A 17,658-nucleotide genomic window follows, 5' to 3' on the forward strand; every position below is an offset into this window, starting at 1 on the left:
CTCCACCTCCCCTGGAGCTTAATTGGGAGAGAGCAGCATAAAAAGGTAAAATACCTGTTTTTTTATACTGAGAGGTGGCATGAAGACAATATAAAGCAGGGGAGGGGATAGGGTTAGTGGTTGCCATTTTAAATAGGGTGATCCATGGAGGCCTCATTGAAAGGATAATGAAGTAAAGCCTCACTAGTGATGGACACTTGAGGAGGGTGTTAGAAGGGCCATGTGGCTTCCTAAGGTAAGACAGTCCCAGGCAGAGAGAACTGTAAGAACAAAGGTAGGAACACTGAAGAAAGCCTGATGTGTTGGAGGAACGGCAGAAAAGCAAAACGGCTATCTGTAAGTAAGGGAAAGGAGAGCGCTAGGAGCTTAGGTACAGAATTGGGGTGGAGGGTCATAGGGCTGAGGTCATAGACCACATAGACTACTGTAACTGAGGTTCCAGTGGAGAGTTCTGAGCAGAGGGGTGACATAATCTGACCTGGTTTTACAAGGATTACTATGTCTTCTGTGTGGAGAATTATCTGAAGAGGTGCAACGGTGGAAGCTGGACCAGTTAAGAAACTATTACAACAGTTCCAGGGGAAGATGATGGGTGCAAGATAGTTTTCAGGTGTATTTTAAAGGTAGAACCACCAGGATTTGATACATAATTGGGTATGGGGTGTGAGAGAAAATGAGGCATAAGAGTGACTCTAGGGCACCTGGATATACATGTCTGGAGTTGAGGGGAGAAGTCAGATTGAAAATGGAAATGCAGTTGTTGTTTAGGTGATATTTTAAGCCCTGAAACTGAATGAGGCTGACTAGCAAGGGAATAAATGTAAACAGAAAAGGGAAGAGTTCCAACACTGCCCTGCCCTGGGGCGCCTCACTGCTTAGACAATGGGGAGATGGGAGGAATGAGCAAAGGAGAATGAGAAGGAGCAGCCTGTGAGGCAGGATGAAAACCTACCCAAGAGGAGTGCGGTACCTTGGGAGCTACATGAAAGTGATTCATGCAGGAGGGGTGATAATTTGTATTAATTGTAGAGCCGGCAGACCAAGTAGGATGAGGATTAAGGAATGTTCATTTTAGCAATGTGGAGATTTTCTGACACTGCTAAGTACATTTCAGTGGAAGAAAATGGAACAAAAGACTATCTGGAGTGGATTTAAGAGGCTAGGAGGAGAGAAATTAGAATTGCCTTTCTTCTACAGAGCTGGACCACTGCCTTCCATGTTTCTTACTTTAAGTCAGTATTTCTCTTTCTGTGTTAAAAGGGTGGAAATTACGATTTGATTGCATTTCATTTTTTTCCTATCCATGGAAAATTACATGATGCTCCCAATCTGAAAAATGATGTGAGGTATTTTGCTAAATGAGTGTGCTATTTACTAACTCTTCAGCTAACATGGATTCTCCAGTTCCCCATGACCATGAGAAAACCCATAAGACATAAGACCCTTCACTTAGGCTGACTGCTGTTGTTGCAATGTCTTCTTTAACCGGTTGAGGGATCATGTGAAAGATAACAATAAATGATCGATTTTCTAGGCCATTTTACATACATTTAAAGCACATCTAGTTCTGTCAGGATCAGATGTCAGCATTAGCAGAGCTGAGCGGTATCGTACTCATCATCCATCGTTGCCATGGCTATGGCACCAAACCCTTATAGAGGGTTTTTATTTACATGAAATATTTCTTACCATAGCAACAGCAGTGTTGATTTAAAACATAATTGGCCAGATATAATTTATCTTTAACATTTCTATATATTTTCTATGACATGTCTTGTTAATAGGATTACACCTTTGATAACTCTTCTCTTTTGAAATGCGACATCTCTTGGGATACATGCGAGAAAAATCTAGGCTGCTTATTGCTCACAGGAATAGAAAACGCGCAAGATACATTTGAATGCATTGCATTTCCAGAGCTGTTATAGAGGATGTTTGGGTGACTTTGAGTTCAAAATCAGAAAATTTTGAAATTTTGAAAATTGAATCAGAGGGATTATTCATTTTAGAGTAATTGAAAATAATTTTCGTCCTTTTTTATACTGCAAAATTACTTTCTTCTTTATTTAAAGATTATAGATCTACTTTTTTTGTTCCATTTCTCCAGAGTGGTTCTTCATTTCACTTTCATAACCAGCTGGGAAAGTATAAAAACAGAAAGCATTTTTAACACAAATTAAAACCAAAGGATCAACACACTTAAAAACAATAGACCTGAGTTAAAGGGATTCTTTCCTCCCTTCCACCCAATACAGGCTCTTCTGTTTTTGAAAATACATGGTTACAGTGACTGCGGTATTATAAAGAAATACATTTTGGTAAGAGAGAAACAAAACCTCTTGGTTCCAAATGTAGTTATTCACTGTAGGCCATTTATTCATCTGGCTCTAGGCTATGGGAATTACTCCCAGCACAGAACTCCCTTTGAATCCCTAACTCCCTAGGGGGTCAGAGATAGATGAGAAACTGCCCCCTTTGAACTTGGTTTATACATAGGAAACAAAGAAGTTAGTGGTTGAGGGTAACAGAGGAAAGGCGTGTGGGAAGAGTAAATGTAGCTAGCTTCCTTTGCTTGCAACAGGAGCTTCTTTCAATGCAAAGTGCATGCCAAGACAGATCAGGCACTCTACCAAAAAGACACAACAATTTAGTAATACAGTCTGCCCAGGCAGCTTAGCAGCTGGAAATGAGGGAGCCTTGGGATTTGCCATAAACGGTGGGGAAATTGGCCGATAGCCTCTCTCTTACATTGAGCAAAGGGAGCAAGAGAAAAGATTATAAATGTTTGAAATCAGAGCCAAACAGTGTGGTCTGCTCTGGGTCCAGGAGCTGCCAGAACTCCAGCATTCTCTGGCTTCTGCATTAAATGCTGTGTTTGGCAGAGTGTGAGGCTAAGAGGCCAGGAAACCACAAAATTTACCTGGATGCATTTTCAGAAAGGCAGCTGCTGATCTTGAGTTGTTTAGAGGAGAGAATTATATTACATGTTGCATCTAATGCCATGCAACATCTAAGTATAGCAACGATCTTTGGGCTAATTGTGCAATCAGAATAAATACCCAAAGGTCATTGCTGATACCTGAAAAGGGACCCACTGGGTGGTTTTCAAACTGTAGTAGTACTGCGGACACCCCAATGGACAGCATGATGAGCTGATGCCATAGAAAAGTCTGGGATAAGCTATAAACTCAAAGCCTTGTAATGGAATGGAGAAAGGGAGACTTTGGATTAGCCAGATTTATACACTAGCTCCTCTATTTACTAGCTGTGTGATTCTGCAAAGGTGATAGTACAGAAACATATGTGAGGATTAAATGAGATAGAATAATGTTGAACCTACAAACTACTCAACAAATGTTGGTTTCCCTTATCTAGTAGGGAATCTGAGCTTTTGTAATTTTTTTTTTTTAAAGGGCCAGGTAGTTTATTTGAACGACCTGGGCGAGGTTCCCGAGTCTATGGAAAGGAGGCTGGGGAAGTCACTCCCAGGAGGGCAGGCAGGAAGTTTTTAAAGAAGGTAGGGGGAGGGAGAGCTTAGATTTACAGCGGCGCGAGGATTGGCTAGCCTAAGGCACATTTTTCAGGTTGGGAGGGGGCAGCAGCTGGGGACTTCCGCACGTCATCAGTGTCTGACGTGCTCACCCCTCTCCCCAGTGCCTTCAACCTTACACTCTGCTGCATCAGCTTTTTCTAAGCATTCTTTCCATGTTTTTTGAGCTTTTGTATTTTTGAAATAAATTTCTATCAGGGAATTTACATTTGTTTGAGTTAATTCTTCATATATCTTTGGAAACTTTAACTGATTTTTGACCTCGGAGAATTAAGGGAATATACATTCTATATAGTTGCTTTTGTGGCTCATTATTATTTGTTTGACTCACTTCTACCTCAATGTCTAGGTGAGCTGCTATTTGGATATAAATGAACACACTAGCCAAAGCATATGAGCTAGGAAAACAAGGCAGATAAACAAACTATTGTAAGGTTCATATAATTAACATTATAAATGAACAAAAAATAGATAACATTTCCCCTAAATATTAAAAGCTTGTTGAGACATGGTTACAGGATATATTATCAAAGTTTAGCTCCTTGTTCTCTTTAGTTGATCTAAGATTTAAAGCAGATCACACTCTCTGATTATTTTGCCTGATTATCTTTTTACTGAATATCATAGAGAGGGCAGAATGCTTTAAAAATTAGCAAAACTCCATTAATTCCTTTTGTGTTCTTTATAAATGTACATTTTAGGAAAATTTTATTTAAAAAGGATTTACCTTGAGCTCATAATTACAGTGAGCTTGATTTTTGTTTATATAATATTCAGGATAATTTATTGATTTATATATTGTATGATCCATTACAAAGTACCAACATGCATGGCAAGTGAATAATTTATATTAACTCTATCTATTTAGTAGGGTAAAATAATTTAAAGAGTCACATTAAAAACTTTCAGGATTGTTTTTTAATTGAAATCTTTATGAATGTACATTTTTATAATAAACATTTTTATTTTTATTTGCTGCAAAATACTGTATCATACTAAGTGCTCTGAGAGACTTTTCTGCAGCAAAACAAATATATTCGGAATGAAATACATTCTTTGAGACAATGCCTGCTCCAACAACCTTTGTTGCCTGAAAAAGTATGTTTGAAGACAAGTGGGCCAATATCTCCCTGAGTACAAATGACAATAATAGCACTGCTGTTTGGCTATTGAACCCTAGTTGGTAAGGTTGGGAGGCTGAGTCAAGACTATTCAGGAAAGCTGAAGGCAAATATAAATTCTCTCTGGAGGAAACCCCTGATCAGACTGACAAGCTTCCATAGATTAATATCAAATAATGAGATAACAATAAGTAATTTCAAATGAACTTGAAAAGCAAACCACTGTAAGTAGGTATCAGCAAAAATAACAAACATGTGTTCGTTCCAATGACTATATTGTTACTGGAAATAGGAAACGAAAGTTATATGTATATAAGATATTTAACAAAATTAAATGCCTAGTCATGAAAATGAGTAAAAACAAGAACTGTCAGTAAATGACAGGCAAATTTGAAAAATAAATGGCATTTTTAGATATGAAGAATATAACTCTTGAAATTATTTTTAAAATTTCAAATGAACAGATAATAGATAAGGCAGAGATGAAGAGAGAATTGTTGAACTGGAAAATAAATTTGAAGAAATTATCCAAATTATAGCACAGAGAGCCCAAGAGGCAAAAAATGTGGAAGACAGAAGAGATGTGAAGGATGAAATAAGACGGTTAACGTACATCTAATCAGATACTCAGGATGAAATAATAAAGAATATATAAGAAAGGATGGAGGGATTTTGATGGATAATGGCTGAATTTTTGCTGTAACTGATACAGATATAAATTCATAGTTCCAGGAAACACAGTATATTCTGAACAGGATAAATAAAGAGAAATACATACTGAGACACATTATTGTGAAATCGAAAGATATGGAGATGTCCACAGCAGATGCAGAAATGAGGGATCATGTACAACAGAAACCCAGGTATAATGATAACCAATTGGTCAAGGAAATGAATCAAGGAAATGATCGAACCCAAAAGAGTAGAATAATATCTACAAAATGTGAGAAAAATACCTATCAACTTAGAATTGTGAACTTTAAAAAAAACCTTTTTTTAATAAATGAAAGCAAAATATGCAGACATTCATAGTTGAAAAACTGCAAGCACTTACTTACCACCAAGAGACTTATTCCAAAAGAAAAATCTCAAGGATTACTTCAAGAAGGAAAATTATCTCAGGCTATCATGAGGAAGGAATAGTCAGTAAATAAAATGGATGTACTTTCTAGTACAAATAGTAAAAAAAAAAAGGAGACTATACAAATAAACTATATGAGGAATGAGAAGGGACATAACTACAGATACATTGACTAAACAGGAAAACATGAGTCCATAAAATTACATAAATGAATCATTTAAAAGTTTGATTAGAAATACAAAATTAAAAAATTTTAAATCACCACCATAATTAAAGAAAAAATTATGAAGAACTTTGTGCCAAAAAGTTTTAATACTGAAAGAATGGACAAATTCTAGATAATTGTAACTTACCAAAACTTCAAAAAGATATAGAAATTCCAATTAGTCCTATAACTATTACAGAAATTAAATGGATAATTAAAAACTTTTCCACAAAGAATATGTTGAGTCCAGATAATTTTAAAGGTAAATTAAATATAGCTTTTAACAAACGGCCATTCCATCTTACACAAACTCCTCTAAAAAACTGTAGAAGCAGGAATTCTTCCCAACTAGTTCTGTGAGCCCAGAAATCTTGATATCAAAACTGGACAGCACAAGAAAAGACAAATTAAAGGCCTATTTCATTCATGAACATAGATGCAAATGTCCTAAACAAAGTACTAGCCAACCAAATCTAACAGGATGTCAAAAGGAAAATTCATTATGACCAATTCCACCCATTAATATTCAGTTTGTTTAACATGAGAAAACATGTCATTCACACTAACATATTAAGGCAAAGACTACATAATCAGCTCAATAGGTGAAGAAAAATGTTTGATATAAACTCAACATTCAATCATAATTAAAATTCTCAGCAAAGTTGGAATAGAAGTAAACATAACCTAATAAATGGTATCTATCCAAAAATTAGAGCAAACATCATTTTTAAATGGGAAATATTCTGAGTGTTCTGTGGTAGATGTGATTCCTGTTCTCAATTCTTCACTCCCTCTTCTGCGAGGTTACACTGTGGTGAAGGACAGAGGGTGGCATTTACATCTTCACCCTATTAATTTTAGGTTTAATTCCATCAGTGGATGCAAGAAGTGACAGTGTGTCAGTTCCTACAGTGAGACCTAAAGGGTCAACACACATTTCCACTGTGGAATGATACGTCATGTAACCTGTGAACTCCACTGCGCCATAAGTAAATACATTCCTACACAGCCACAATGCCACCAAATGAGAAAATGATTTACTACCATTTCTAGTATTCCTCAGACACCACTCAAGATTTTCTAGTTTCCCCAATATAATTTTTATGATGAAAGAATCTAGTTCAGGGTCTCCCGTCACATTTCATTTTGGTGCCTCTGCAGTCTCCTTCAGTCTAAAACAGTTCCTCTGACTTACCTTGACATTCATTACCATGACACTTCTGAAGATTAACAGGGCAGTTTTTTTGTACACTGTCCCACAAATTAGGTTTTCCTGATTTTTCTATATGAGCGGATTTATGCATCTTTGGCAGGAAAATCCAGAAGTGATTCTGTGATTTTTCTCATTACATCCTGTCAAGTGAGGCATGATTGTGATTTGCTCTGCTACTGCTGATGTTCACCTTGATCATTTAAGATAGTGCTTTCCAGATTTTTTCACTATAGAATTACTCTTTTTCTCTTTGTAATGAATATTCTATGAGGAGGTGATTTAAAATTTTTTAATTTTGTATTTCTAATCAAACTTTTAAATGATTCATTTATGTAATTTTATGGACTCGTGTTTTCCTGTTTAGTCAATGGATTATGATCTACTGTCATCATGTATTTTGTTCCTAAAATCCTCTTCAGCTGAGGCTTATTCAAGCTGGCTGCTTTATCCTCTTGACATGCCCCATCACTCTTGAGCACTTCCTTGCTTTTTGAAACAAGGTGTTCCAGGCTCATTTTGTACCTTCTTTGCACTGGCCCTGGTATCAGTCATTTCTCAATGGATCCCTGTTTCTTTTAGTGGAAAATATGTCTCTATCTATCTTGAAAACATGGATATCTTCAATTCCAGCCCAACACCACAATGTTCACTCTAGTTTTCTCCCTCTTCATCTCTATAAATCCCTCCTTAAATAGTGAGAAGTATGGCTCCCCTTATCCTTAATATAGTTGCTTATTTGATCAGCCCTCTGTAACCAACATCCCATATCCACCTCCTCCCCACTCAGACATCTTTCTTACCCTGACTGAGGTTTCATTCTCCATGCCAGTGTATCTCTCTCTATATAAACATCTGTTTGGGCGTCCATGTCCCTTGCTAGGCCACCTCTAATAGGGTCACCCTCCTCACTTGGCTAAGTTTCTGCCTCCTTATGCCAGGCCACTCCCCCTGTGTGGGTTCCCTTCTTACCAAGCCTGGGCTCTGACTCTCCATTCCGGGCCACTGCCCATGTGGACACCATCCTAACCCTGCCTGGGCACCAGCATGCCATGAGAGCTTGCCCCCAAATGCAGAAACCACCACTATCCTGCTTAGACTCTGATACCCAACTCTGGGCCACTGCAGACCACCCCCTCCAGTAACGGTGTGTATGCTAGCCCACTTTTCTCCATCTAATGACTTCAGGACTGCATTGCTCCGGGAGTGAAAGAGAAGAGGGAAAGAGAATGGCCAGCCGTCTCATGTCTGAGCTCCTCTACTTACGGTGTAGGTTGTTCTTTCAGAACTTTGATCGTTTTCTTAAATTCTTTTAAGTAATTTTGAATTTTAGGTTACAGTTTTCAAATCCTTTGGGGCCACATTTAAAATTTGATTTTCATTAGCTGTTAAGCATTCATTTTCATTTCTTCTTTTTTTCTTTTTGTAGTGGCTTTAAATGGGGTTCCATCCAAATCTTTTTTTGTTTCCCATGTTTAAATGAAAAAAGATACCTGGACAGTTCAGAAGCTGTTCCTGTGTGAGAGCAGCCATGAGCCAGAGTAGCTGTTCCGGAGTCACAGCTCAAGGACTTTGTCCTTTGTTTTTACCACCAAGTATTAAGAAATAAGGGTACTTCTCCACTCCCTACCATCTCTTGGGTATTCTCCAGCGTTCCCTGCTCCTTGCCTCCCTAAGTGGCGCTCTCACATTTGAACACCGTATTTTGCTCTTACTGTATTCAAAGTCTCCCTCCTCGTGACCTGTGCCTTCCACACCACTCCCACCTTCCCATCATAGGAAATGATTTTCTCCCGGAGATCTCCAGTGTTTTCACCCTGTTCAATTTGGATTCTGTTCCTCGAAGTTTATTTTCAGAATGAGTGTCTAGCCTACTAAAAGTCCCTCTCTTCCTCTCTCTTTCCGGAGAACCCTGACTCATACACCTCATCAACCAGCCTCTTACCACTGTTGGAGCCAACACTGGCCTTTCTACTGTTTAGAATAGCCTTAGTAGATTTTCATTCCTTCTTCCCTCTGCCTGCAATAACAACTCCTATCTCATTACTTTGCTTTATTTCCTTCATAGAACTTAACCATCATCAGAAATCATACTATTTTTCAGTGGCCTGCAATCATCTCCTCCACAGGGTGAAAGCATCCTGAGGGTAAGATGTTGCCTTCAGCACTGCTGGAACTTTGGCTCCTGGGATGGTGCCTGGTTTACAGAAGGCATCTTACACATATTTGCGAAATGAATTTAGAATACTTACTAATACCAGCACTAGCACTCGAGTCCCTGAAAATGGAGACATTTCTTTTTTTCTAAAAAGAAATGCAATGACCTAATAGATAAAAGTTATGATATCTGTAAGAGAAGGAGAAATCCCTTGCTTTCCATAATTTGTTTTCATCTTAACATGAAATTTTGGGTTTTACTGTTATTTGGATATTTACAAGGGTGATAAAGGTCAGGGGCAAAGGGTAAAAAGAGATTGAACTGCTTTACTTTTGGATACTTACCCTGACATTTCTTTGAAATGCTAACGATGCTTTGAATAACTATCTGATTGGAATTCACACATATTTAGTTCTGCACCTTGGCATGAAATATCCACTTATCAAAAGAGAAGTGTGAAATTAAAAGAGACAAGTTATGGAAACAGTTTAATGTATGCACTTTGCCTGAATTCATCTAAAGAAATAGTAAGAAAATGCAAAACTTTCCAAAGTATGCTTTTAATAGTATACAAGCAAAAACAGAGGAGTAAATCCCATATGTTTGCCATGTCAAAATAATCTTTATTGAGTGCCTAATACAATCAATTACTACTATATTTCTTTGTAAAAATAAAACCCTCTAGATTAAAATTTATTATTGTAATAATAGAAACATACATTTAATGTATTCTGTGCCACAGGCATTGTTCTAACTGCTTTACTTCTATTATTTCATTCAGTCTTCACAACACTTATAGTTATGTACTGTCATCGTTTCCAGATGTGAAAATATAAACACTGAGAGTTTATTTTGAAGAATGTATTAATTCTTCCTTAAGAACTGGAATACAGGCTGAACCAGTTATCTATTGCCACATATCAAACCATCCCAAAATTTAATGGCTTTCAGTAATGGCCATGTATTTACTCATGATGCTGGCGGGTGCTTTCTTCGGGTGTGGGCCAGCCTCCTGTGATCTTGGCTAGGCTTGCTCATGTGTCTTTGGTCTGTTGGCATGTTGGCCTGGGGTTGGTTGTGGATTACCTCACTCAGTGTCTGGAAGTGGGCTGGCTGGCTATCAGCCAAGCTAGCAGGGTGGCTGGGGTATGAACCATGCCTTTTTGTGTGTGTGTTTGTTTTGATGCTTGACATCTTGGGACCTTGCTGACCCTGGCGGGTCTGTGCCTCTCAAGGCTGGCTAATTCTTAGAGATAGCAAACAACTTGCCTGCAAACGTGCCCTTCAAATGCAAACCAGCCCAGAGCTATAATCCAACCACTTCCTTTATCAGGCTCTCACATTCTATGCCACTATTCACCTGCCCTAATAATGCCAGGGCCAGGTACCAGACAGCTAGCAATGTTCCCAGGCACGAGAGCCTGCTGAAATGATTCAAACTAGCCAGTCCTAAGGCTGCTTACCCTGTTTCACCCATTCCTTCCTATAGAAACCACAAGAAAGACTATTACTCACTTTTTCCCGAGCTCATTCTGACTCCTGACCAACCCTGGTGCTTCCCTATGTGTCCCTTCCTCACAAGGGGCAGGGGTAGGCATGGCATGTTCCCTCCTCTTGGGATCTATGAATACAACAATCTGTCTTCTCAAAGGCAGTTGTCTCCTGATCCATTAGCCTCATCATACTTGAAAAATAATGAAACCTACAGTTTCAAACAGCTGGGTGGTGTGTCATTTCATCATCTGGCACGCCAGCCTGGGCTTGTTCACGTGGCAGCTAGGTTCCAGGAGCAGCAAGAGCAAGCCCCATTGCACACATACTTTTCAAGTCTATGCTTTATCATTGACCAAAGCCAGGCACACGGTCACGCCCAGGGTCGTGTGGGAGGAATGGATACAGGGTGGGGAGTGGCTGCAGGGAGCCATTGCAGATTAGGGTCATATCTGCAGTCAGTCCACAGAACAGGCATTTCAGGAGATTTCAAATCATCATCTTTGATTAAAGTAATCCTGAGAGTTTGACCACTGAAATAAGCAAGTAATGTTTGCCTTTTCACAATTATTTTGTCAAATGTTACCAACTATCATAATGCTAAGAACTGTTATTCAGAAGACTAAGCTTATAAGCTAATAACTAAAATCTCTTTTACTTAGGGAAGTGACTGGTTGTCACTAGAGGGCTTAGACAATATAAAGCATTTTTGGGGTTATGATTATAGTCATTTTGGTCAAATCACAGAGGGTATGGTAATCTAATAATAATATTCACAGCAATTCTTAGTATTAGCTTGCTTCCATGAAGCAGGAAAAAATAAAAATAATAACTTTTTTAGTCCACTTATTCCAAATCAAATTCCAGAAACAGTCGTAAACAGTAGAAACACATCCCTACTCACAAAGGTTATACTTGTGTGTCTTTGAACCCTAAATTGTTCTTTTATCTTAATATCCAGGCCAGTGAATATGGGAATTTGAATGACGTTAGTCTGAAAGTCATTTCACTGAGTTTAACCACTAAAGTTTTGGTTAAGTGGGAAACTTCATCCTTAAATTGTCTGTGTTAATTTTGATGTCTGAAGTATGGATGTAATAGACCATAAACTCCAGCCTTTAGAAAGAGTTCAAAGCTGCCTTGTCTCATTCTCTACCCACTATTCTACCCCAAGAAGGATATCTGTTGTGAGTTGAGGACAAAATGCAATTATCGGGGCATGGTGCTGCTATCCCAGAAAGGGATGGAGTTTTTGCAAGAAAATAACATAATCATAATAGTACTGGATGGGAGTAGATGGGTTCTTCTTTAGTTTGTTATCTCTTGGCCTCTCTTCCTATTACTTTTCTTTCTTCTGTCTCAGGATACCATTGTGATAGGTCTGAGTAGGGGGACATCTGTTTGGAAAAGCAGAACAGGAGCCAGGGTGAGGTCAGGGGACATGCACAGCCAGAAGCCAACCTGCTTCTATCAGCTCCTATTAAGAAAACAGCATAGGGACCTGGGACCAACCTTCAGTAAAGAGAGTCGGTTTGTCTGTAGCATCTTCTGGGCAAATGTCTATTGAGATTTATTGTGGTTACTAATTTATTTAAATATGTGAATTTAATATTCTGACCATATCACTTTCTATTAGAAAGTCATGATTATTATTAATCATTTCACAGGATTGTTATGAGGATCAAATGAGATGATATAAATATAATTCCTAATACAGTGCCTAGTACATAGCACATACTAGTAAATGTTACTTGTTAATATATTAAAACTTTTGTGTTTGTAGTTTATAAAAATAAATGACTTCTTTAAAGTGTGAGGCAGCAAGTCAACTTTGGATTTATTAACTACCACGGTGCCCATATTTGGCTTTTTCGTTAGATTGGGCTATGAACTTATTGGGTAATTTAACTTTAGATTATGGCAAATATTTGTTTACATGAATTAAAACGAGGAATTAAAAAAGTAGAATGACTTCCTGTGCTAAATTCTTTGCCCGGGTTTTTACACAATATATGTTTAAAAGACAAATTAGGCCATAAAAAAAGCATGGTATATTTTAAATCCACAGAATATTTATGCTTTATCTTAGAAAGAATTATAAAGCAATAAAAATGACCTTTTTCTTTGTTTTCTTTTCTGCATTACATTTTCAAAGATCAGAAGAAATGAAAAGATAACTAAATGCTATTTCAGAGAAGAAAGAAAAAGATAGCTTTGTGTAATAGCTCAATCAGTTCATCAGCTTCTTATAAAGGAGTCATGCTTTTCAGTGATATTATGGATTACATTGTTTGCCTACATTAAACCTGAACAAATCCTTTTTGTCTAAATTATATAATCTGTGTAGAATTATTCTTAATGCTATATTTAAAGTAAGACTATCAGGATTATTACCTTCAATTACTTCTAATTATACTTCTTAAGATTTTGTTCTTGAATTTATTTGCCGGCAGATGGGCAAAGGAATGTCATTATATATAATCTTGATTTATCTGCCTGATGTTCTACTGCAAGGGTTTGGATGGAGGTGTTTCGCTCTAAGAAAGCCCAATTTTGTTACTCACTGTACAACATATGCCTGGTACTGAGGGAGAAGGGCATGCAATTATTCAATTAATACTTAATTCATGCCTTTGAAATGTTCTTTAAGGTATATCAGGAGATATGATTCATACACATACACACACACAAAGGCATTTTATATGTGACACTGTATGGTCACAGGCTTCTGCACAAGGGAGGATATCGTTGTGTAGTCATAAATTAAATGTCTGGATATTGCACTAGTTCCAAAGGGCTGCTACCGTACAAGGGCTTTTGGCATCCCTTGTAAACAAATGTCCTGACACTCTCTTCTCTTTTGCAGATGAGCTCTCTCAACAAGAGGACAGTGATCCCCCAAAAGAATATGATCCTGGGCAGTTTGCAGGCCTTCTGCATGGATCCTCTCCAGCCTGTGAGTCCCCTGAAAATCCATTTCATCTCTATCGGAAAAGAGATGAACGTGAAGAAGGACAAGATGAAATCAGTTTGGCAAATAGTCCTTTGCCTTCCAAGCAGTCTCCAGTAGAAAACAACTCAGAACCTCTGGTAAAGAAAATTAAACCCAAAGTGGTCAGTAGAACCATTTTTCACAAAAAGAGCAACCAAGTTGAGAACCATACCATTGTTGGCGCAAGAACAGTTAGGAGCGGATCCCGGAATGGGGACCAGTGGATAGTGAACCCGGGGGGATTTGTGGAGAGAGCCTGTACTCTGGGGAGAATAAGGTCACTGCCAAAAGCCCTAATCGACATGCACTTATCAAAATCGGTCTCTAAATCGGATTCTGATCTCATTGCCTACCCTTCAAGTGAGAAAACCTCAAGAGTTAACTGGAGTGCTTCGTCAACTGCTGAACACAGTTCTAAAGGGAATTCTGAAAGGACGCCATCCTTCACTTCTGAATGGGAAGAGGTAAACCTTGCTCCTCTCGTTGTTCTTTATAATAAGGCCCTGGAACTGAAGAAAGTTTAGGGGAAAGATGTTCAGCTTTTTAAGTCTTTCAGAGGCAAAATAATAACAACAAGCACCTATAGCTCCAAGCAGAAAGGAAGGGCTCCGGGGTAATACTTGATAATTTTACAGCAAGTGTAAAAACAAACACAGTTTTACATGTGTGGGGAAATCTCTTGTTTCCATAGAAATTGGTATCAAGCATAAGTAATAACTAGCTATGAGGTACAAGAGAATGTTCGCATCACGTCCTCCAAACGCTGCAGCTGACAAATTGAGAAAAACCTTCATATTTTTGCTTCTATATCATTTTGCTACTTGCTAAACTCTTTGTTAGCTCATCTCACTTCTTTAAAATGTCTTACATTTCAGAAAAGCTCCCTATAATCTTAACCTTAATGGTAAACAAAATGGTCCTGGTTTTTCTCTAAGTGCCATACTATAAACATAAATTACTTAATATTATCCTTTTACACCTATCAGAGGCACATTAAGAAAGAATGTGTTGAGGTCAAGTACCACCAATTTAAGTTCTACTTAAAGACAAAGTCTTTAATTTCACAAAAGTATTGAGAAGTAAGTGCCCTTGTAAGGTAATAAAATATTATCCTTTGTTCCTAAGGAGGACCTCATCATAAAATAATAAAGTTTCTTACTTTTTCTTGAATTCTTTCAAAGAATGGACCACACTCTCCCTTGATGATTCATTCTAATGTGTCACATTTTGTCTCTCAAAAGACTGTGCCAGTTGGATTAGGTTTTATAGCACATAGGTCAGTATAATATTCTGAGAACTAGAAATGTCTGATATTGACATTCTGAATTGAGCTGTTTAGGAAAAACACTGAATCTGTTTACATCTGTTTCAGGGTGAACAAAATGGGATATTTAAATAATGCTTATTGTCCTTTTCTGAAACCTGCTGTCTTACTCAGATTGCTAGGATGATGAGGAAGGGGATTAAACCATAAATGGCTAGCTTAGACAGTCCTGCCTTCCTATAAATTCCATATTTGTAAATTGATAGCTGACTTGAGTCTACCAACCATTTCTTACATTTATTAACTCTATGAGTTACATCTGAAATCCTTTTTGGAATGAGACAGGATTAATTAACATTTAACTTATCACTGAGAATTTAAGTTGGTTCCATGTTTAGATTCTTGTGATTACATGCCACAAATCAGCTTGTGGCTGGTGAAGCCATTTAGTAAGAAGCTGGTTCCAACAGCTATGCCCACAGACTGAAACCTGCCCCTTCACCAGTCAGATGAGATGCATGCTCCAGACAGAAGAGGAAAGATGTCTGAGAGGATAGACGGCGTCACAGGAACTTATTCTTAGCCTATTCCCCTTCTGAGTTTAAAGAATACACAATTCCTAATTTACTGACTCATGCAGATACAAAGTTCATTTTATGAAATACAAAGGAAAGGCAAGCTGGTTTTAAAAGCTTAAGAAAGGAAAACAATTTATCTTTTTAAAAGCAATTCAAAACTTGTCTGCTTTTCTCTAAACCTTTCTCAATCAGTCTCTCAATTGTAGTATTGCATTGGTAATATGAGGAATATATGCTTCTGCTGTTTGAAAGGTATTTTAAAAAGCAATACAAAAAGTTAATGTAATAAATCATTTATATGGTTTTTTGTTTCTCACAGATTGACAAAATAATGAATTCCATAGATGTTGGAATTAACAGTGAACTTGAAGAAATGAACGGTAAGAGCACAAGTAAGGAAGCATCTTTTCTATGTTATACCAAGAACTAGTTAGAAAATGTTGGGAGTCTACATGTTTTCATGTTTTATCATAATAACAGCAGCAAATTATTTCCTTCCACCCATATCAAACAACCGTGACCTCTAAAAATATCAGTTATAAGTATACTGATTAAGGAAATCGAGGGATTTTTTTTCTCCATGTGCTATTTTACTTCACCAGCTAACATTAATGGAGTTTCAACTTTATGTAGAGCTAAGTATGAAGCACTTAGAAGTGTTGAAGTATATGATGACTTAATACACTACTGCTCATCGAGTGAAATGTTCCATTTATAGTGGCCGAAGTGATTTATCACCTTCTCCTAAAGTGTAACCTCCAGTGTGGCAAGAACTATGGTTACTCATCTTTGTGGATTCCAGAATACTCAGCAGAATGTCTGACAAGTAGTGGGTTTGGCAATCATATTTATCATGCTACCCCTTAGGAGGTATTGTTTCCTTACCTACAATTAAAGCTCAGAGTAGACAGCCATCTGAAACTTTATTTTAAGACTTTTTCACTTAACAGTGATGGCTGATGTCAAATACCAGAGAGCTAAACCTAAACGTAATAGTAAAATTCATACTAAAGAAACTGCTATTCTGGAAAGAGCCAAAAGACCTGGCTCCATTTCTACCCTGACAGTAAGTAGTGGTGTAGCTATAGATCAGATAGGTCTATATAGAATTTGGAGTTAAAATATGATTTCTAAGCTCTCAGGAGAACCTATGTTTACATTAGTGACAGTTGATGTTTCTGTAAAGATGATAAAATTAAGGTCTTCAAGAGAGACAAGCTTAAATATATCATAGGGAAACAGTTATGGGATTTTGTGACCCTTTGACTAGTCACCAGGATCTTTTAACCAGTGTTCCAAGTGGCCCTTAAGCACAGGAAAGTTGGCTGATGGCTCTCTTATGGTTCCCTGGGCCTGGGTGGATAAGAAGTAACATTGAAATCAGGGGTTACAATCACTGAAGGGAATCTTCAGGTCTAAATGAAACTTTTGGAGGAGCACCTCACTCATTTCTCCTATGCTGGAACAAGTGAGAACTTAAATTATTCTAATATGGCTAGGTCCCATGTAAATTAAGTGATATATATTTTTAAAGGTTTAAATAATTATTTTCTGAAATGCATATTAGTTTTAGATTTTAAAAACTGAAAAATTATGAATGAAGTACCAAAATCATGTGCTTATGTTTAGTGATACAGTATGATATGAGCTCTGTGATAGCCTCTGCAGCCAGGTTTCTCACACAGAAAAGCTGATAAACATTAAGGACTTTTCTAGTGTCCAAAGTACTAGCTCAGGAGGGTACAATGCCGCATCAATCTTTCGGACATACTTACAGAATAATTTCAAGAAAGCTTTAGAAATGCAGATTTTTGATTAATGTGGAGGTAAGAATTAATTTTCTTATCAATAATAAATTGCCTGGCCCTGACAATGTTCAAGCAGAGACTTAGTGCTTCTCTGTTGACAGACTTAGATGACATTGAATGCTGATGTTCTAAAATTCTTCAGATAATACCATAGTATTGTACAAATACCATAAACATGATTATAGTGAAAATAAGAGTAA

The 17,658-nt window shown here is 37.5% G+C and overlaps 1 protein-coding gene across 5 annotated transcripts in view; it reads left to right on the plus strand.

The window, feature by feature from the left end:
• The window catches only part of ANKS1B (ankyrin repeat and sterile alpha motif domain containing 1B), a 1,001,987-nt gene that overhangs the window by 551,837 nt on the left and 432,492 nt on the right, over positions 1-17,658 (plus strand). For 3 of the 5 annotated variants that reach the window (XM_057486481.1, XM_057486482.1, XM_057486483.1), the window contains exons 13-14: positions 13,683-14,272; positions 15,970-16,030. In XM_057486481.1, the coding sequence (XP_057342464.1) occupies positions 13,683-14,272; positions 15,970-16,030 (651 nt within the window). Of the gene's footprint in view, positions 1-13,682; positions 14,273-15,969; positions 16,043-17,658 lie in introns of all 5 variants that reach the window. The other 2 variants (XM_036891074.2, XM_036891080.2) reach the window with 1 other exon arrangement.

Source organism: Manis pentadactyla, chromosome 10 (genome assembly GCF_030020395.1).
Source record: "Manis pentadactyla isolate mManPen7 chromosome 10, mManPen7.hap1, whole genome shotgun sequence".
NCBI classification, from domain to species: Eukaryota; Metazoa; Chordata; class Mammalia; order Pholidota; family Manidae; genus Manis; species Manis pentadactyla.